The sequence below is a fragment of the Zootoca vivipara genome, chromosome 13 (assembly GCF_965207765.1).
Source record: "Zootoca vivipara chromosome 13, rZooViv2.hap1.1, whole genome shotgun sequence".
In the NCBI taxonomy this organism is placed as follows: Eukaryota; Metazoa; Chordata; class Lepidosauria; order Squamata; family Lacertidae; genus Zootoca; species Zootoca vivipara.
The window spans coordinates 7,376,984-7,397,890 of record NC_142596.1 but is presented as its reverse complement, the minus strand read 5'-3'; the positions used below and the strand labels follow the sequence as shown (position 1 = coordinate 7,397,890).

The window sequence follows — 20,907 nt, the reverse complement described above, 5'->3', positions numbered from 1 at the left end:
AATCCTGAGCTTGCTGCGATGCCACCCTGTCGTCCCTGCAACACTAGGGAAATGTCATGGGGCTGTTTGACATTGCTCATCTCAGTGATGTGGTGAGGGGCCGCCTGGGTTGCTTATCTTGAGCAATGGGTCAAGTGAGTTGAAGTTAAATTTGGTTTAATCTTTCATAATAATAATAATAATAATTTATTATTTATACCTCGCCCATCTGGCTGGGTTTCCCCAGCCACTCTGGGCGGCTTACAACAGAAAAATGAAATAAAACAATTAATCATTAAAAGCTTCCCTAAACAGGACAGGGCTGCCTTCAGATGTCTTCTAAAAATCTGGTAGCTGTTTTTCTCTTTGACATCTGATGGGAGGGTGTTCCACAGGGCAGGTGCCACCACCGAGAAGGCCCTCTGCCTGGTTCCCTGCAACTTGGCTTCTCGCAACGAGGGAACCGTCAGAAGGCCCTCGGTACTGGACCTCAGTGTCCAGGCAGAACGATGGGGGGTGGAGGCGCTCCTTCAAGGTATACTGGACCGAGGCCATTTACAACTGGTGGCACTCCAAACTGCCTCTCCCCCTGCCATCCTAAAAGAACACATGATAAGGCCTGCTTCCCAAGGGAAGCAACAGAGGTTTCTTCATTTACTTTCAATATCATTAGAATTCCTCCCTAGTTTTAACCATATCTTCTTAAAAATATCTGCACGGACTTCAAAATAACTTCGTTCCATTGGTTTAAGATCATGGACTAGGATCCCACCCTAAGGTAGCGGGAGCCCCAACAACTCTTGGTTGCATTGTGGCTCACTTTAGCTAGGGCCAAAAAAATTGTTGCCTGTATTTTAAATGATTATAATTTAAATTTTACGAGCATAAATATATATGTAAATAAAATGCACACTCTCTGTGTGTAGCATTGATATATATTGTCTGGAAGCTAGTCATAGCAGCTGTTTGCCTAGAATTTCTAGTAATAAAAAAGGTACCGTAGTTTGACACACATGGGCAACCTGAATTTCTGTACCACGAGCCTCTTTTCTGACTTGGGGGGACTTTCAAGTATTCCTACTGGAGCCCTGGGTTTTCACATCAAGAAATGCAGAGTCCTCCACTGTAAGGGGAAGAAAATACAGAGAACCTCCCCCTTGCATCAGAAGTAGCTCCTCCCCAAGCAGTGATGGAAGCGAGGGCTCTGAGGAGGCCAGTGAGGAAGTGGAGAGAGAGGGCCAGGGCTCCAGCAGCATGGGAGAGCCCCGGCTACACAGGAGGGTGGAAAGAGAGAGGGAGAAGGGGGAAAAGGAAAGCATGGAGCGTAGACCCTTTCCTCCGGTTCCGGAATTACGCAGGAGAAAGAAAGGGAGGAGATTCACTGTCCCGAGACTCCTATGTTGGAGAAGATCACGTGGGGGGGGGCAGTGCCGGATTCTGCATCGGAATGAGCAGACATGTTTTTACACACCTGTCTCACTGTAAATAGATTGCACTAATAAAAACTGTTTAAAGACAAGCATGAGGAGCGTCGTTACTCTAGAGTAGTCGCAAGAACCCCTGACATCCACAAAGTGTAGTTTACCATCATATCGGTTCTACACTACTGTCTTGTACCACTTGAGTGGAGAGGAAATTGCCACAGTTGGAACAACAGTTTGTCTTGCTTAAAGCTGAATGCCTGGCAACAATTCAGTGTTCACCCCTACATCTCTACATAGAACTTTGTGTAAAAAATAGCTTTGGTGTATTAAAAGCATTGCAACAAAATATCTGCAATATAATTATAAATGTGTTCTTTGGTACCTACCTGATATTTTTTTACAATGAAATTGTGGGGTTGTTTTGGTTTTTTTTAAAAAAAATGGACACATCCCTTAACAAACAAAGAGAATGCAATTGGTTTAGGAAGCATTTGAATTTCTTTGCCTTATCTGAACTTGTATCCAGGTATTGAACTGGAAAAAGTTCAAACAATGAAAAGAGCAAAATCACACTACTTTTTAAAACGAACTCATGTGACTCAATGCTGTTATGGTTGTACTTTCTGAGACCAGCTCTGGCTATGTTCCTCGCTGCTGGTGGGCACCCGGAATCCTATGTACATCTTTCACCTCCATGGTGTTGCTGCAGAAACAAAGAGCCGTATCCGAGAGCATCCTCATCACTGGTAAGAAGCAATGGCTGCCCTCCAGATCACTAACCAGCCACATAGGGTGGAACAGATCATGGGCGAAGGTGTGAAGCCAGCAGCCTGCCCTCTTTTCCCAGCCTCTTCATTTTGCAAGCCATCATCCCACTAAAGTGTGTTTCTTCTAGCCAAGTCATCATCAGGTGAAGTTAAGTCTTTGGTTTCTTTGGGGCTTATAAATAACATTTTTTAAAAAGAGTTAAAGCATAAACCTGCTTTCTGGAAGTCCTGTTCAGTTATTTTTTAAAGCTTTTCCACCGAAGATTAGTTTGTGGTCAATTCTTTACGCTTTGGTACAAGTGCTTGATGAGGAAGATGAGTTGCCTGAACTGGAGCTGCCCTCCTCTTGCCACTTATCCAGGCTCCTTCGTCGCGCGTTCATGAAAAAGTTACTGACCGTGCTGAGCTCCAGACCCAACTGCTGTGAAATGGTGATTTGCAAATCTTTGGAAGGGCGCTTGTTTTCCTTGAATATTGCATGTAGAGTCCGGCGCTGGACGTCCGTAAAGACCAACCTGGGCTTCTTGGGGGTGTTAGTTTTGTCCTTCCCATGCTCTTGCTCTTTCCGTTTGCAAGCTGAAATGAAAAAGAACACAACACTATGGCTTGACTTCTGTGCAAAGTGTGGGGTTTGCAGCCAAATCACAAATGCATGTTTTACTAGACAGCACAAGGCCAGTACACAGAGAGTTCTTGAACTTCCGAGAAAGGACCCTCTATGTGGTTACTTCTCCTCTGGGCAGGAATTCTGTAACAAAGAGATAATCTTTGATACTTCTTACCTGTACTGCATTTGCTGTCTGCATTGAAATGTAAGTAAATCTTTTTTGTTTATCTTACTAAAAACATGTGGTTCATTCTCTGCAATGGAGGCGAAGAAGAGGAGGTCAACAGGCCACAAATAAAACGGATAAAATTGTGTCATTGACTTATTCCTAAGCTTTAGTAAACTGCAAAAACTGCTTAAAAGGCTTCACAGCCCGTTTATTTTCTCTATTTCTCCCACACATGAGGAAATAGGGGGTTTAAATCTTTCAGTCCCTGTCTCCCACAGTAAATGTTGACAATGTGGTAACTGCTGACATTTGCAATAGTTCTTGATATTTTAGGATCAAGATTTGCCCCCCCCAATAGATAGATAGATAAAGTTTGATTGTGAGGGGGTGGTGAACCCTCAAACCAGTTTACCAAACTCCTGTGCTCCTGGTATGTTGGGGCCTGCTGTGCAGAGGGCAGATCAGGGAGGCCTTAGATCCACAACAGCTAAAGCTCTCCCTGCTATTTCTCAGAGATCTACCAGACTGTGAACAAAAACCACACCAGCCCCGGGAACTAGCATGGCTGTTTCGCCTCCCATTGAACTACCAAAGCAGGGAAGCACCCCACCCTCTGCCCTGGCTGGTGCAAGCTTGGCAGGATTGGAACGTGGTCAAGCTTCCAGTGTAGACTCCCCGTCCCCTCTGCTCCCCACTCCACTCAGTCTCCATAGGATTTCTGGGGCCAGGAATTATTTTTAGACAGCATAAATATGATAAACACGCTCCCATAATTTTGCATGGTTGTTCCCTTTGGTGGTCACTAGGTGGTGGCCTTGTTCTCACTGATGAAGCATATGCAATCTCCATCTGATTGTACTGGCAGGCTCTGCCCCCCGCAAACCCCGGCCCGGCCCAAGACATTTGGGCACCTGAGGCAAAAACACAAAATGCCACCCCACTTCCAGGGAAGGCATGAGTGGAGACCTACATCGGAGACAAGAGCTTACCTTCCAAGTCCCAGACTGCAGAATCCGGGACCGGCAGCCGTGTGACACCGGAAGTTGCGTCGACGCAACTTCCGGTGTTGGCCCGCCCATCTATGGGCACCAAAATGGCCACCACCGACACCGGAAGTCGTATCTACGCACTTTCAGTCATGCGTAGATGTGACTTTTGAAGCCGGCAGCGGCCATTTTTTTGTGCCCATAGAAGGGCAAATCAGAAAGAAAAAAATGGCCACCGGCAGAAGAAAATAACAGAGAAAAACGGGAGACAAAGTGATACGGGGGACCACCGGGAAAAGGTAAGTAAAAACGGGGGTTTCCCGGGGAAAACTGGAGACTTGGCAGCTATGGACAAGAGGGGTGTGAAGATCTACTTCAGGAGCAAGTGAGGGAGTCAAATCAACCTTATGCAATGGTTGAAGTGTGAATAAAAGGCAATTGCAGGGGTGGGTGCAGAAACCTGGAGACCCCCGGAGGGCACCCCACCTCCCTGGGGTGGAAGGAGACCAGCAGCGCTGCTGTGAAGATGGCATTTGGGGAGAAGGCCGCCAAGGAGGTGGCAGATCCAGTCTCCAAGGAGTGTGTTGCCGCTGACCTGCCAAAGCAGCAGTGGACAGTGTCTTCCTTGGAGGCCAGAGGATTCCTTATCATAAGTACAGATTCTAGGCATGCAAAGTCTGTTCTGTCTAAAAACACTGTGAGGAACAAGTAAAAGAGTCTTTGCTCTTCCTTCATTATTGATCCCTGCTCGATGCACTCCATATAGAAACCGAGCAACAACAGCTTCATTTGTCTATGGGGCATAAGAAAGTAAGAGGAGCTTGCTGGATCAGGCCAGGGGCCCATTGAGTCCAGCATCCTGTTTGCACAGTGGGAAGCCAGCAAGCGGGAGCTGAACACAAGGGCAATGCCATGGAGGGAGATCAGACTTAGAGGGTTTTGTGGGGGTTTTTTTTAGTACTGCCCCCTCCCCATGGAAGCCAGAGGCAAAGTAGTGGTTTGGGAAATAGAGCAGAGCCAGTTATAGACAGCAGTGCACGAGCCACACATTGGGATATTGACATCCGTCTACAACTGCAAATTGACAGCTATCCTTTCACCTTCACTTAGGGTGTCTTGGGTCAAATTTTGAGCCAAAATACATCAGTTTCATGTGAATTCCTCCCCAGTATTTCTCCCACCTGTTTCCAAAAAGCGGTCAAGGTGGTCAATAAACCAAATGTATGACAGCACTAGCAGTCTCCTATCCAGCATTGCTTGGGAATTATAAGAAACCCCAAAAAAGTCGGTGCAGCCTTGAAATCAATGGTCAGAATCAACATACTTTTGAAAGATTCAGTCTGTCTTCTTGATTCAAAATGCTGTCTGATTTTATCCAGACATAGACAAAAACATGGTCCTTGATGTCAGGAACCAGGATGCAAAATTTTGGTTACAACATCTCAAGTGCATAGAGCAGGGGTCAGCAACCTTTTTCAGCCGTGGTCCAGCCCACCATCCCTCAGACCATGTGGTGGGCTAGACTATTTTTTTGGGGGGGGGGAATAAACAAATTCCCATGCCCCACAAATAGCCCAGGGTTGCCTTTTTAATAAAAGGACACATTCTACTCATGTAAAAACACCAGACAGGCCCCACAAATAACCCAGAGATGCATTTTAAATAAAAGGACACATTCTACTCATGTAAAAACACCAGACAGGCTCCACAAATAACCCAGAGATGCATTTTAAATAAAAGGACACATTCTACTCATGTAAAAACACCAGACAGGCCCCACAAATAACCCAGAGATGCATTTTAAATAAAAGGACACATTCTACTCATATAAAAACACCAGACAGGCCCCACAAATAACCCAGAGATGCATTTTAAATAAAAGGACACATTCTACTCATGTAAAAACACGCTGATTCCCGGACCATCCGCGGGCCGGATTGAGAAGGCGATTGGGCCACATCCAGCCCCCGGGCCGGACCTTAGGTTGCCTACCCCTGGCCTAGAGAACAAACAGATTTGCTTGAGATGCTCTAGCTTCCTGCACTAGCTACTGTTGTCCACTAGATGGAACACGCTCTCTGCATAAAAGGAGGAGCTCAGTCAAACAAAAGAGGGAAAGGGGGGCATCTGCTCAATGTGACTCATCTATTCCCATTTCAGTAGATGTTGGAGGTGTCGGAACAGCAATATTTTAGCAGCCCTCTACATATCATCACACACACACACACCAATCATCATACTGCCATTCATCTGAGTATCACAGGCTGGTTTACAGTACAAAAACACAAAAATACATAACATAATAACAAACTAAACAATAAAAAACCCATAGTTTAAAAAGGCCATATACATACAAACAGATGTAAAGATTAATGGCATGTGCCTCTTTTTCTCTAGTGAAGTGTGCAGAATGAGGGCAACTTTAGGGCCAGAAGTAGGAAATGCTAAACGAACCATTTCTTCTTAATAGCTGCTGGCAAAGTTGCCTTCTCTGAGCTCTCTTCTGAAACACCAGCAATATGGAAAAACGGAAAATAGGCAACCAACTTAACTGAATCGAAACTTCTGCCAAAAGGTAATGGAGCTAGCTGGCATACTCTTGCCAGGTAAGAGGAAGTGGAAATGCTGACTACAATCTGCCTCTTTTGGTTGAACCAAAATCTGCCTCTTTTGGTTGAACCGAGATGAAGGACTGACCTACAATAACTCTAAATAGTTACTGATGCGCTGAGGGAGGAGCATAAATCCCAGGTAAAAGTTCCTCTTTTCAACAACAACACCAATAGCAGCAGCAGCAGCAGCAGCAGCAGCAACAACAACAACAACAACAACAACAACAACAACAACAACAACAACAACAACGGCTCAAATATTTTGAGCTGAGATGATTTTAAGCTTGATGAAATGAAAACTTAGTCATGTGGTGCAGATTCAAGGTTAGAGATGTTGCACCTGAACCGTTGCTGAGCATTGCTAGGTATTCTGGAACACCTTTGAAGAAACCACAGATGGTGGCAGAAGAGATCACCCCCCCCCCCCCAGAATTCCTGCTTCCTCCCACAATGGCCAATCACCTGTTTTCTTTCCATTTTGGGGACCAACTCTCTCCCCTGCTTCCTCCATGCACCTGCCTGTCTCTTACAATATTTGACCAGGTGTAGATATCAGTGCTGCTTCTGGTCTGAAACAGCCTCTCTCTTTGCAGAGTAAAACATGGTGAGGGCCTGGGCAAGCACGCACGCACGCACGCACGCGCACACACATACACCCTGGATGACCTGGAGACACACTCTGCTGCTGGGCTGAAGGCAGCCCATCATAATCCCTCACCCTGTTCTCCCAGTAGCCAGCCAGAGCAACATAGAAAGCGCCTTATACTGAGTCAGACCATTGGCCCATCTTGCTTGGTATCGTCCATTTTTATATTATTTATTTTTACTTATTAAATCTGCATACTGCCCTTCACCAATAGATCTCAAGGCGATTCACAGCATAAAAACACAAGGTAAAAACACAAAATACTTAATAACAATAACAATAACCTCCCCCTCCCTGCACCTCCCCCCGCAGTCCTCTTCCCCACTTGCCATTCCCAGCAACAGGTTTTCAGAGGTCAAGCATAGCCATATTGGCATCCCAGACTCTGGCAAATGCAAGGTGGAGAAGAAACATTTTGGATCGTTGCCTGGAATGAAGGTGTGTGTCTGAGCCCCCTCGTTTCCCCAACAAAATAAGAAACAGTGAGACATATGGCATTTGGCTGCAAGCAACACACCTGGCAGCAGTTTCCAAAGTGGTCTTTTGGGGAGTCGCTCAGGCAACCGAAGAGCCTCTCTGGGGGTCCTTTTGCTTCCTGGTTGGAGCAGAAGCGTTTCTTTTCACCTTACTCAGAATTTGGCAGTTTGGGTTTTATTTGCCACTGGTGCTTATCTAAGTTCCGAATTAGGGCCCCGGTGACTTGTTCCCACTACTGGGCAACAACCTTCCAACCTCACTTGTAGACAAACATTAACAAAGAATAAATGAGCCCAAGGAGAGGAGGTTATAAATCAATCAGCCACAAGGACGCTGCCAAAAAGCAACTGCAGGTTCCCTTCTGGCACCAGCGCAGTTGCCATTAAAGCATCGAAGGAGGCCTGCCTGTGGTTTTCTAAGGAGTGGAATGACGAGAGGAGGAAGCGTTGGATAAAATACCTCTCCCCACAAGCCAAAAAGGTCTTTAACAAACGTTGGAAACTGAAAATAATCAGCACATGTCTAATATCATCAGGGGTGTGTGTGTGCCGTACAGTGGGTGCCTCTGCACTAAAGAGCCCACTCTTAAGTAACTGCAGATGACGACATGTAGGACCTCCAGGAGGGCCTCTTCAGTGATGGCCTCGTGACCTTAAGGGCAGCCCCACGCAGAACGTATTGTACTAGTGCAGTGCCTGAAACACTCTGGTCAAGCTGTCTTAATGACAGGCAGCAGTGGATCCAACCCCCGTGCCAGGTGGCCAGGAATGGATAAGACAAGGAAAAGTTCTTACCAACTGCTTTTTATTCATTATTTACAGAGAGAGGCTTGGAAATGCAGCCTCTTGGAATGGATGGATAAGACAAGGAAAAGTTCTTACCAGCTGCTTTTTATTCATTATTTACAGAGAGAGGCTTGGAAATGCAGCCTCTTGGAATAATGGCATTGCCCCGAGTGAGTCTCCACCCCCTCCCTCTCTCCCTTCATGTGTCATCACTACGGGTGCTGAGATGTACCCTCTGCCTCTGAGCTCTCTGCTCTCCTACTTTCAATGCTTGCTGGGTTCTGGGAAGGGGGGGTCTGGAATGCTTTCTAAAGACACTGTGTCCCATCAGCTGTCCCCCCCCCCTGGTGCTTCTTCCTCCTCCTCTCCCATTATTTCCCTGCTTTTTCCCTCATCTTCCTCTGAGCTGTGATCTCCCTCAACCGCCTGTTGCAATTCTGAACTGTCTTCTTCTCTGGAAGGGTCAGGCTGGGGAGGCGGTCTCCACCATTCCTCCTCTGCCCAGTCCCTGACGCCTAACCCAAGAATGGAATTACCTGGTGCATTAGCTAGAACAGCGGTTCTCAGTTTGCTGTGCCAAGTTTAAGGTTCTGCAGTTAGAATACTGTACTGAACTCTAAACAACTTGGGACTGAGCGTTGGGGACCAGAAGATACTCTGCAGCACCCCACAGCTCAGTTGTCATAGAATGATAGAACTGTAGAGTTGGAAGGGACCTTGAGGGTGATCCCTGCTATGCAAGATTCCTGCCCACAACAGCCACCCAATGCCACTCCACAGAAGGATGGCACCTTGGACAGCCACCCCACAGAATCAGGGTACCATGATCAGTGGTATTCAACGCCAAGCAACAGTGACATGGGGGTAATGGGGGGCTCTGTGAGATGATCTGGCTATGTGCCCTACAAGATGCTCCAGAATCCCACACAAAGTGGCATGTATCCCCCTCATGGATACTGGATAAGACAAAGAGGAAGGGCATTCATTAAAAGTAGAAAGTTGGAAACAAACTGATGCTGGGTTTTAAATGCCTCACGGGTCCATCAAAATCTGAAGGCTTGGAAGAGATCCAGCCCCTCTTTCTGTTCTTCCAATAGGTGCCTACAGTCAGGCACTCAGCTGAAGAAGTATTTGGCAGGGGTGGGAGGGCCATTTCCCTTTCCTTATTTCTTAATGTACCCCAAAGGCCTGGAGTAAGTATGTGGTGGTCGGGAGGCTTATAACTTTTGGGTACCCACTCTTCATACAATAAAATCCCCGCACTGCACAAGGCCAGCAGCCTCCCGCAGACATTCTGCTACAGAGCTGAAGCAGAAGGCAATGTTGCACCTGACCGAAATTGCTGGCGGGCGCAGACGATCAAATTAATTATGCAATAATAACAGGATCCACTGCACCACATTACAATTTCATCCTAGGTCATAAAACAAATTTATGGCACATGTTTGATGATCAGTGATTCCGCCCAGTGTCCCCAAGCTTTGATTGCAGCCTTTTTTTTATTATTATTCTTGCTGGGCTGGTGCCAAATAATCTGCCAGGAAAAAGTGGCATTGGGGGAGAGAGTGTATTTGGAGGAGAGCATGTGGAAATGACAGAGAGGAGGGACAATGTGCCCCTCACAATTCACCTGAGGGTGCGGCAGACCAGCCACTTTATATTGCACCAGATTCTTGGCCAGTCTAGTTGAAGACGACCAGGGAATGGGCACTGGCTGAGAGACCCTGGAAGCAGAGGCACTGTACAAGTCAGAGGAAGGACAAAGAGTCCCAGCTGACCGAATGCAGTCTTGGCATCTCCTCCTTGCATCACAATGGTACAGAGCAGGGCAGGGCAGGAAGCCTCCCCCATTCCCAGCACCCCTTCCTCCTGGAAGCAGCACAAGACCGGCTCTTGGCAGTAAAAGTGAATTCTGCTATCATTTTCAAGAGCGGTGATTGATTGTTGCCTTTAACGTATTGCTTTAATTACCTGTCCAAGGCTGGGAATATTTCAAGCTGCAGTGGCGTTCATTTCCTAACTTGTTACTAAAATACAAATGTCAGCACAAGCCTTCTCCATAGGCCAGCGATGGAACAGGCTGGTGACGCCTCTCTCTCTCTCTCTCTCTCTCTCTCTCTCTCTCTCTCTCTCTCTCTCTCTCTCTCTCTCTCTCTCTCTCTCTCTCTCTCTCTCCAAAGTCTGCCTTAGAACATTGTCAGAGCATTGGTGTGAACCCTAAAGTGGCTGAAGGGGAAGCTGGGTCCTCATTTGACCTCTTCTTGCAACTTGCTCATTGAAGAGGTATTAAAGGGCGCTGAAAGATATTCTGAACTTTCCAAATGAGGGCAGAAGCCCAAAGAAATTCTTCAAGATATATATAAAAAATTGGGCAGATAGAAGGCTGCAGTGTGCTGTAGCAAAAATGTGTGCTCGGGTGGCCTGGCTTACAGATGCTCCAAAACAGGGGTCAGCAAACTTTTTCAGCAGGGGGCCGGACCACTGTCCCTCAGACCTTGTAGGGGGCCGGACTATATTTTGAAAAAAATATATGAACGAATTCCTATGCCCCACAAATAACCCAGAGATGCATTTTGAATATAAGGACACATTCTACTCATGTAAAACATGCTGATTCCCAGACTGTCCGCAGGCTGGATTTAGAAGGCGATTGGGCCACATCTGGCCCCCGGGCCTTAGTTTGGGGACCCCTGCTCCAAAACATCAAGCGGGAGAGGAGAACACACAGGAGCCCATCGGGATTTCACCAGACATGTGTGGAAATCTGCATTTCTCTCTAATGACACCCACACCATAGAACAACAAGTGCAAAAGAGGCATTTAAAGTGGATTAAAGGGCTCCGTCAGCCAAGAGCGACAAATCCACTTTTTAAAAAAGCCCCAGACCTTTTTGTAGTTTGGGAAAGGATGGACAAAAGCATTGAAAAGTATGAGGTGAATTAGTGGCTAGTAGGACGGTGTGTCAGCACCCCACTGGTATATCAGGATGAATGTTCCCTGCCATATAACCATCCTGTAAACAAATCTGACAAAATGCTTAATAAAGTTGGCCTAACCTCCACGTAAACTCTGGGCCAACAAAAAGCTGACAACTGTCCTATTTAGAAAAGGCCCTCGCAAGATTATTTTTTATCTAAAGCATTCAATATCTATTAATGTTTTTAATTATGTTTTGCAAATACTTGTAGACTTACTTTGTTCCAGTTTATATGTTGTAACCCACATTGCTACACACTAAGAAGGGAATTAATTTCAAATAAATGAAATAAGGAAATCAGAACAAAGGTTCAGTAGGTTGTCTGGAGGGGTCCAGAATCCACCTGGTTTGAACTTCAGCTGAGAAATGGAGCCTAAAATACCCTTTGAGCCTTTTTGGTGGCATCAGTGCCACATGCAACCTACAGTAGATTAATGCAGAAAAGAAGCCTAAATGTCAAGCTTGACATTTGCATAACAGGCTGACTGGAGGAACTGCTTTGAGGGTGATGAGTGAAGTTAGTGCTGTAAGACAGTGTTAAAGAGGGTTCCCTGTTTAGGGAAGTTTCTAATGTGTGATGTTTTATCGTATTTTTAATATTCTGTTGGGAGCTGCCCAGAGGGGCTGGGGAAATAAATAAATAAATAAATAAATAAATAAATAAATAAATAAATAAAAATGATAATAATTTCCTCTCATATTCATTCCCCTCCGTAGCCAATGCAGAAATTAGTTCTGCAGGTTGGCCTGAGAAATTTCAATGACCAATGACTAAATGTGCATTTTGATTATCATGACCCATTGGATAATGCTAGTGCTCAGCATCTCCTTTCCTTGTTTTCATGCCCAAACAAGTTTCTGAACTCTTTATTTATTTATTTTAATATCCATAATTTATTTATGGATTTTAATTTATTTATTTATTTTAATATCCATAAAACGGTCCCTTATCCTCACACATGCTCCCATAGCTAAGGAAGACGACGCTGACTTGGAACAGCGCATCACCCCCAGTCCTTGATTCAAGGGCATTTCCCTTTGGGGCGGAGATTAATGGCCAAGCTGCTGAAGTTACCTCCTCTAGTCCATTTCTCATGTTCCATAGTTATGTGGGATTAGCAGAAGCTGCTACATCAGGAAATTAGAAAACCAGAGCAGGCTTTTCAGCAAAGCAGGCCAGCTCCCGCCCCCACCTCAATTATCCTGCCAGGTGATTTACTTCTACCAGGCCCTGCCCAGGCTGCTGGTTTTACCCTTCACTCTTCATAGCCTACCAGGAGGGCAGGAGAAGAACCATTTCCTCCACCGCCAACTCTGTGCAGTGCCACTAGTAGCAACAGGCGCCTCATTCCGTTGCCCTCTCTGTGCTTGCCACCACCCACTGAGGGCATGTGGGGCTCAGAGTCCCCACTACCTTACGGTGGCTTCCTTAGGAGTAGGAAAGCAGCCAGCTGAATTGAATTCCAAGTCTCCTGCTTGGCAACCCCAGCCCATCTCCCCTTGTGCTTTCCCAGGTGCTTGGACCACCACCAGTAGCATGACTCCAATGGTCCAAGCAATGGGTCAGGGGACAATCAGCCCAGGACAGCCCAGAAATCCAGCTCAGCAGTTTTGAACAGAGTATAGGAAACAGAGAAATGTGGAGATCCAGTGAGCATGTCAATCAAAGCATATTTAAAAAACAAAACAAAAACCTATGCCAGAATCCTGGTCTTCTCTTCCTACACTAGGCCAATAGCAGAATGTACTCGCCTATCTTGGCAGTTCCAGGTTGAGCAGCCCAAGAGGGAAGGAGGTGGTGGGAACCATCCTAATTTAAAGGCTATGCAGCCACCGCACCACCCCCTTTGCTTCCCAATGCCCCCAAACCTATAAAAACATTATTCAGAATTGTGGTTTGCCTAACCCACTAAGTAACAGCAACAATTAATTTCACATTTAATCAAAATCCAATTAAAATTATTTCATTCAATTAATTGAACAAAACTGATGAACTTGATTGAGTGACACCAGCCAGCTTTTCAAGGTCTGATACTCATTTACACCTCTTAGCCCAATGGACACCCTGCTCAGTTTTGCAAATCAAGGCTCCTGTCAGAAAAGGGGCTGAGGGGTTGGCTCCCTTCCCTCGGCTTGTTCTACAGCAAGGCGTGGGAACTGGCGACCCTCCAGAAGGTGCTGGACTCCAACCACCTCTGACCGCTGGCATTGCAGAGGTGAGGTTAGACCCCAAATGGTGGCAGGTGGAGGTGGAGATGTGTAGTCAGTTAGCATTTCCATTGGAAAGGCTAAGTTCTTGTCACCGTGATTTCCTTGTGGCAAGGAGTTCCATAGTTCAATGTTCCCTGAGCTAAGTACAAACATTGGATCTGGAGGGATGGTGACACAGCCTTCTCATTTAAGACAGAATTTGCTGATCCAAATGATCTAAATAGGAAAGTCCATGTTTTACATTCCCCCCATGCAACTCAAATTTTACTAGTCCACTGTGATTTCCACCCCCTCTCCTTCTCCTCTCACACTTGAGCTATACTCTACTCAGATGGGCGGAGTATTAATTATTATTATTATTATTATTATTATTATTATTATTATTACTCCTCCCCCACCCATGGCCAGTTTATTTCACATCTCCTCTCCTTTCCACTTACATTCCCTTCTTCCTCCTGCAACAGCTCTCCTCTCTCTATCCCCTTTCCTTCCTATTCCCAGGTGAAAATATGAATCTTTTCCCTCTTCATCTTAATTCCTCTAGCACTGGGCCTTTTTCCAGTGGAAGATGAAGACCTCCACCTGAACGACCTGCCCCCTATACTCAACCTGTGCTGGCACCCGTGCAGTAGAAAGCCTAGGAGGCACAGCCAGGTGGACTCAGGAGCATCATTGCAGGCAGTCAGGGGTGCCAACTTGAATAAAATATTGAGGACCCAGGTAAGCCCCGCCCCAGATAATTGATCTCATGACCTGGTGCATGCACACTATTTTAATGCCAATGCCCATCAACTGGGGGGGGCAGCCCCCTCAAATATTTATTTGGAGGCTAAAGGGACCTCAGCCCCTAGAAGCTGGCACCTATGCACTTAGTCAAGCCATTGATTGACCTAGCTCAGCATGGGCAGCGGGTGGTTTCAGGTGTGTGTGGGGGTTATCTGGCAGCCCTGCCTGGAGGTGCCGGGTCTGACCCTTGGACCTTCTGCCTGCGAAGCAGATGCTCTGTCACTGAGCAGGCATGGAGCCCTGAAACCCAGCTGAAGGAGGGGAGGGCAGAGGCCCTGGAAAAACCCACCCTTGGTTTGCTGCGGAAGCTTCTGCAATTCCTGATTTGAGTGGAAGGTCGGAGGAGACCCAATCGGAAGCCGCGGGAGGATTTCGCCTTTCTCTGAAGAAGCTGTCAGGGCAAGGGGGGGAGGGGCGCGTTCAACGTCACCGGGGATACCCTGCCAGGAACAAAAACGCAAAGCTGCACCTCCGCACCCAGTCCAGGTTTCTTTTATAGCGCACCGGAAAGAAATAGACCCCGTTTAGTGCAATTGTCTGGAAAGATCAAGAGGAGACACGAATTTAAATGCTTGCGAAATGCGCAGATAGGATCCTCAATCTCTATTCCTCTTTCAAGGATTCCGTCCCATTCGCTGCCCAGTGAAACTTTTCCAGGTTGTGCCCCACTCCTAGTCAATTGGGGTCCGCCATTTCTTCCTTTCGGTTTGCCAGGCTCTCTCGGGGGAAAGGGCAACTTGGCCAAACTTTTCAGCACCAGCCCAGCCCTCCTCCCTGGGCTTTTCTCCGGGCGCAGAGACAAGCCTAAGAGATGGCGGGCTGGGAGACGCTGGATGCGCGCTGGAAGCCGCCTGCTTGTTATTCTGGGCCAGCTGGGCTGCCTCGCAGGGCGCTTCAGCCAGGGAATGAGAGCAGCTTGGAGGGGCGGTTGCGGGGGGAGGGGGGGAGACCTCGGCAGATGCATAGCTGCCAAGTTATCCCTTTTTTAAAGGGATTTTCCCTTATGCTGAATAGGCTTCCTCTCGTTTCGGACGACTGGAAAAAGCCACGATGTGGAAATGGGGGAAGCGAAGGGGCGAGTTGCTGCTGCTGCGGGATCTTAATCGGCCCGATAATTCTTCCCTTAAATGCCGGAGAGCGAGTTATAATCCGGAGGCGAAATTTAATTTGCATTGCCTGGAGTAATTTACGACGTTTCGGACTGATGTTCATACATCAATATCAATCGGCGCAGATTTTTGCCACTTAGGAAGATCATCTCGCCTTTAAAACCTGCACAAAATAAAATCGATCGTGGGTGCATTTGCCGCAGATTGCTTGGCTCGGCTCTGCTGAAAGCCAGGAAAAGCGGCGGCGGGGCGAGGGGGCGCAGGAAGGCGGTCCAGAACCTGCCCGGCCCTCCCCGAGGAGCTACCGGGGAGGAAGGAGAAAGCCTTCCTCGAAGACGGAGATCTCTGGGCCTCCGGCACAGCGGGGAAGCCACCTCGGACGCTGCAGGCGCCTTCTCTGCTGCGTCTCGAGGGTGTCACTGCCTCGTGGCCACAATCCGCCCTGGAGCTGCCCTGGGCTGGTGGAGCAAAAATGGCCAAGCAGGGAGCTTCAGGCTCCTCACCCGTCGTCCGCCCCCCGCAGAAATGATCAGGGGAGAAGCGGGGTAGGAAATCCCGTAGTCTTACACAGCCCCGGCTGTAACATATAGGATGTGGACTCATGATTATTATACAATAAAATATAATAAAAATAACGAAATGTATTTCATAACTGCATTACAAAAATACATGCAACCTCCACGAGGATTGCTTTGCGAACGCGCACCTCTCGAGGAAAGGGCGTGTCGAGTGATTCCGAGATCAAGGGTTGTTTCCTTCCAGTATCGATCTATGCAAATCCCCTCCCAATAATCGAAGGGGAATCTCTTCTCTCCCCGCCCAGCCGCCCTCCCCACGGAAGCAGCCTCTCGGCGGCAGGAGAGCCGTCCAAAGCGCCTCCAGCCAGGCACTCGAGAAAGGCAGGATGGAGCCGTGGGTGATGCGCACGCTTTGCGCAACTTTTGCCGCATCCTTCCGCGACTTTTCTCGGCAAGCGCTGTTTTTGCTTGGGAGCCTCGACGGCTCGGGTCTCCTCAGCGGCTTGGACTTCCCCGAGTCAAAGGGTCATTCCGCCAACCTCAGTTTTGCGGGCTGTTAAAAGCTTTTGCCGGGTTGCAGGCAGCATGCCGAGCCCGGAGGGAAACAAGAGCTGTCTTCCAGGGCGAGAAGGCAGCGCCTCCAAAAGCCAGGAACTTCCTCGGCTCTTCCAGGCGCCGCTGCTCTGAAGCGCACAGGCAAGGGAACTGCGCGCTCCTCCACCATCGCGCCAGGCCAGCCTTTCACCAAGGAGTTCAGCCCAAACAGCTCGCCTCGTTTCTCTTTCCCTCCACACAGCCAAGAGACGCTGCAGAGAGAGAGAGCCAGCTGTGCCCAACGCCTCTCCTGCGTAATAGAGACCTGTGGGGTCAAAGAGGCGGAAGAAACCCCTTCCCAGGCCAGCCTTTCCCCTGACCCTCCTCGCCCTCGAAGGTGCCAGCTAGGGAAGCTCCCGACTTTGGCTTTTGGAAAATTTTGTGGGCAAACGGTTGGCTATTATTTGCTGAAAAGCAAAGCAAAAGAACACGCCTAAAGCAAGGGGCGGGCGGGCGGGCGGTCCAAAAATCAACATAGTAACGAGCTCGGTTTGCAAGGATTCATGCGCTGAACGCGATCCAAAGCGACCTGCAGCCACCACCGTGGACATTAATCCGGACAGACTGGAAGACACCCAGCGGCGCATGCGTGTAAGAGAAGGAGGCCTCCACACGAGAAGGAGCACAACAGCAGGAGGACCGGGGACGTTTAGGTGAAAACGCCAGAGCTGCAGCCACCGGCCACCGCCTCTTGCAGCCAGCAGCCGTGTGTGTGTGTGTGTGTGTGTGTGTGTGTGTGTGTGTGTGTGTGCCGCAGCCCCTTGGCACAACCGTGCGGCTCCGGACGCGAGGAGAGCGCGTGGAGAACGCTTTCGGCAGGAGGGGGGCTTCCCACGTGGCCCCGATTCCTGCCCCATCCTGACGCGCCACAAAGCGCAGTTGGCCAGCTCTGCGCTTCAGAAGACCAGCCGGATCCGCGGCCAGGGAGCGACAAGAAAAAAAGGCCTCGCTCCTGAAGGCACCGCAACGACACTACACACCCCTCTCTCCCAGTGGCCATCCACCCACTCCATCCTCAATCTTCGGGCTGGTGGGCCTTTGTTTGGGAACGGTGCAGGGGGCGTTTTGACCGAGCTGGCCGAAGGGGAACAAAGCCGAGAGTCGAGCCCCTTGCGTGTGCAGCCCCCCACCTCGCGCCGGCCCGCTGCTGCCTCCCTCCCACTTCCTCCCCACCGCTCACCTGCCAGCCTGAGCGCGGACATCCTCTGGAATTCGGGCTCCTGTAGCCACTTCCACATCCTGCGGAAAGTCTCTCTGCCGGACTTGAGCTTGCTCCAGGGCTTGGGGTTCCTCAGCAGGTCCGAGAGCGTCCCCTGGGAGCGGCAGAGGACGCGCTGGGCGAAGATGGCTTGCGGGATGCTGTAGCGCTTGAGCTCGGTGGTGATCCTCTGGGCGACTTCTTTGGTGTTGATCTCCTCCATCTGCCCGGAGCCGCTACCGCCGCCGTTGACCTGCCCGGAGGCCGCCGCCGCTGCTCCCGCCGCCGCTCCCGGGTGGGCTTCCCGGGGCCCGGCACCCAGGATCTGCCCGTGGCCGGGCGCGCTCAGGTGGGTGTGGGGGTGGTGCGGGATCCCGTGGAGAGGCCCCATGCCAGGAGCAGAGGTCGGCGTCAGGTGCTGCTCGCCGTGCCTGGCCAGCAGGGCAGGGTGATGCGCTTCGTAGCCGTTGGGGGCCAGCATCTTCTCGGCGGCGGCTCCCGGGTGAGCGTAGTGGGGGAGCCCTTGCTGGGAGCCGTGCAGCCCGCCCAGGCCGGAGCCGGAGAGCGGAGAGAGGCGCTGCCCCATGCCGGGGACGTCTTTGGCGTGGTAGGGCGAGTACAGGTTGTTCATGGACGCGGCCAGGCTCCTTTCGTCCCGCATGAGGGTGAAGCTCCCGCTCACGTTGCCCGACAGCCGCTGGTGAGGATGATGAGGGTGCTGAGACGGGTGGTGGTGGTGGTGGTGATGGTGGGGGAATTTGTCCGCGACGGTGGAGATGGGCGGGAGCGGCTGCAAGGGCGTCAGGGTGGTGTAGGTGCTGCTCATGCTCAGGCCAGGCGGGGTCTCGCAAGCCATGGTGATGGTGGGGTGCAGAGGGCCGCCCAAAGGGTGCTCCGCGCCGCTCCGGTGGTGTGCGTAGTCCGCTCCGTCCAGGAGGGCGGCCATGCCCAGCGGGCGAGCGCCGTGGGCCAAGGGGTTGCTCTGGCCGCCGCCGCCGCCGCCGCCGCGGTGGTGGGCGCTCCGGAGCAGGTCGGGGCCCGGCTCATGGCTCACCCCGTGGAGGTCGCCCAGAGTCTCCATCGCCAGTTGGGTGTTCATGGTGGCCGGGCGGGCGGGCTGGCGGCGCGCACATCTATCTGGCTAGGGGTGGCCCGCGAGGCACCGAGGAAGCGCTTCCCTTTGCCGGCTCGCCTGCAACACCGGCACCTTCCCTGCCCCCGAGGCCGCTCCGAAGCTCGCTCGCTCGCCCGGTCTGGGATGTTGCTGCCTAGAATTTGGGTTTTATTCCAGGGGGGAGAGACGCGGCTGGGGGGTTTCCTTTGGTGTTGGAAATGAGCCCCCGGCAGAAGCCTCCCCGCCGGTCCCCCTATAACAGCCTCAGCCGCGCCGCCAGTCGGGCTCCGCGCGCCTCTCTCGCCATCGCCAGCTCTCCCGCTTACTGTTTCAGTGGCTTTGGTGACGGGCTCCGCGGTTGCAGCTGCCGGGGTTGGGAGAAAGCGGGCATGCGCGCTGGGGACTCACGCAGCGCCTCCCCCTTCTCTCTCTCTCTCCGCCCCCCCCCCACCTGCGCGCGCGTCAGGACCCACACATTCATACGTGCCTGCTGCTGGCGCGCACGCAAGACTGGCTAGCCCAGCTTGCTCTGGGCTGCTGCGCGCTCCCGTCGGAGGCTGAGAGTGCCAGGCACTGACCAAGAATGTGTGTTGGGGTGTGTCCATGGAGGAGGGCGCCCGGAAAGGCCGACCCTTATTCTCCCCCCGCCCGCCCCAGGCTTGGGACTGTCCCCGAACTTCCCGCGGGTCGTGGCTCATGTTGCCCTGAGCTCCACGAGAAGGCGGCGTCTCCCTCCGGCGCCGCTGGGTGTTCCATCCCCTCAGCTACTTCGCGTTTCGCGCAGCTCCGTGCGGCGGATGAGAAGCCTCCTTCGCGGTTTTTTCACGCCTGGAGAGCGCCGGTTCGGAGCGGATCGCAGTCTCCGCTGTTGCCGGCCGAGCAAGAGCGCCGAAGAACCAAGAGTGGGCGGGGACGAAGACAGACGCAGCCGGGAAGAGGGAGTCAGAGGCGCCCCGTGGTCACTCCTTCGCCATCAAGAAGGCTGCCATCCCGTGTAACACATTTACCTGGGAGGAGGTCCCCCTAGAAGTCAGTAGGCGAGGGAAGGGAAGCTTTCTTTGGCAACCCTTTTATCTAGCTCCGTATTACCAACACTGACTGGCAGCAGCGGCTGTCCAGAGGTTCAGGCAGGGTCCAGGGGGCCTCTGCAGGAGATTCCGGCGGAAATTGAACCTGGGACTCACAGCAGGCGCTCCTCACACTGAGCCACCATGGGCGTAGCCAGGATTTAGTTTGGGGGGGGGGCTGGCTTTATGTTAAGCCAGGGGGAGCAAAACCAAGTTATCTGCGACGCAATTGGTCAGTTAGATAAATATTTTTATATATTTACTTGATTTAGGGGGGCACCTGCCCCTCTGCACTTCCCTGGCTACGCCCATGTGAGCCACAGGGCCCTCCGCCTTCTCTTCAGGCTGGTGGCCCTCCTCTCTCTCGCATCTCCTTCCAAAGAGTGCGGGGGGGGGTACCTGCCGCCCCTCCCCTGCTTTATTTTCACAACAACCCCGTGGGGTAGGTTTGGGGCTGCAACCGGCTCACAAGCGTCCAGACATCCACTTCTCCATCTCACGCAGGCAGCTTGTGCTTGGTCTCTGCCCCTGTCTGACACTAGAAAGAGAACTGAAAAGTCATCGAAGCTTCCTCGCGTGTCTTATTTGCTTCCCGCCCACGCTTCCTGAGTCCACCAACCTGTATCTAAATCAAGCGGTGCGAGATATCAGGGCTTCCAGGGGATTACCTAGGGTTGGAAGGACCTTGTACAGCGCACTTCCTCCCCACCAAACTCCTAACAGTATGAAGGCTGCTGGGAAACGTGTTTTGGTTCAGAGCGCCAAGTTGGAGGAATGAGCCCTTGTTGTCTCCTCCTTGGGCAGATCCACCTTGCATGTTTAAAGAGTTTTCAGCCAACTTTTGAAACACATGACTTTCCCCCAGGGAATCCTGGGAAGTG

At 50.7% G+C, this 20,907-nt stretch overlaps 1 protein-coding gene across 1 annotated transcript; it reads right to left on the bottom strand.

The window, feature by feature from the left end:
• Positions 1 to 308: 308 nt before the first annotated feature.
• Positions 309 to 18,944, bottom strand: ONECUT1 (one cut homeobox 1). The gene is made up of 2 exons (XM_035131800.3): positions 17,828 to 18,944; positions 309 to 2,746 (listed from the first exon to the last, which is right to left on the bottom strand). Exons 1-2 carry the CDS (start codon positions 18,942 to 18,944, stop codon positions 2,454 to 2,456), a joined length of 1,410 nt encoding a protein of 469 aa, XP_034987691.3. The 3' UTR covers positions 309 to 2,453.
• Between the last annotated feature and the right edge of the window lie 1,963 nt (positions 18,945 to 20,907).

Bases quoted from the DNA above. Each gene is read 5' to 3' on its own strand.
- ONECUT1 (XM_035131800.3), bottom strand. From the start codon at position 18,944: ATGAACACCCAACTGGCGATGGAGACTCTGGGCGACCTCCACGGGGTG. The intron at 2,747-17,827 runs GTGAGCGGTGGG...TTTTCATTTCAG, and splicing joins GTCCGCGCTCAGGCTGGCAG to CTTGCAAACGGAAAGAGCAA.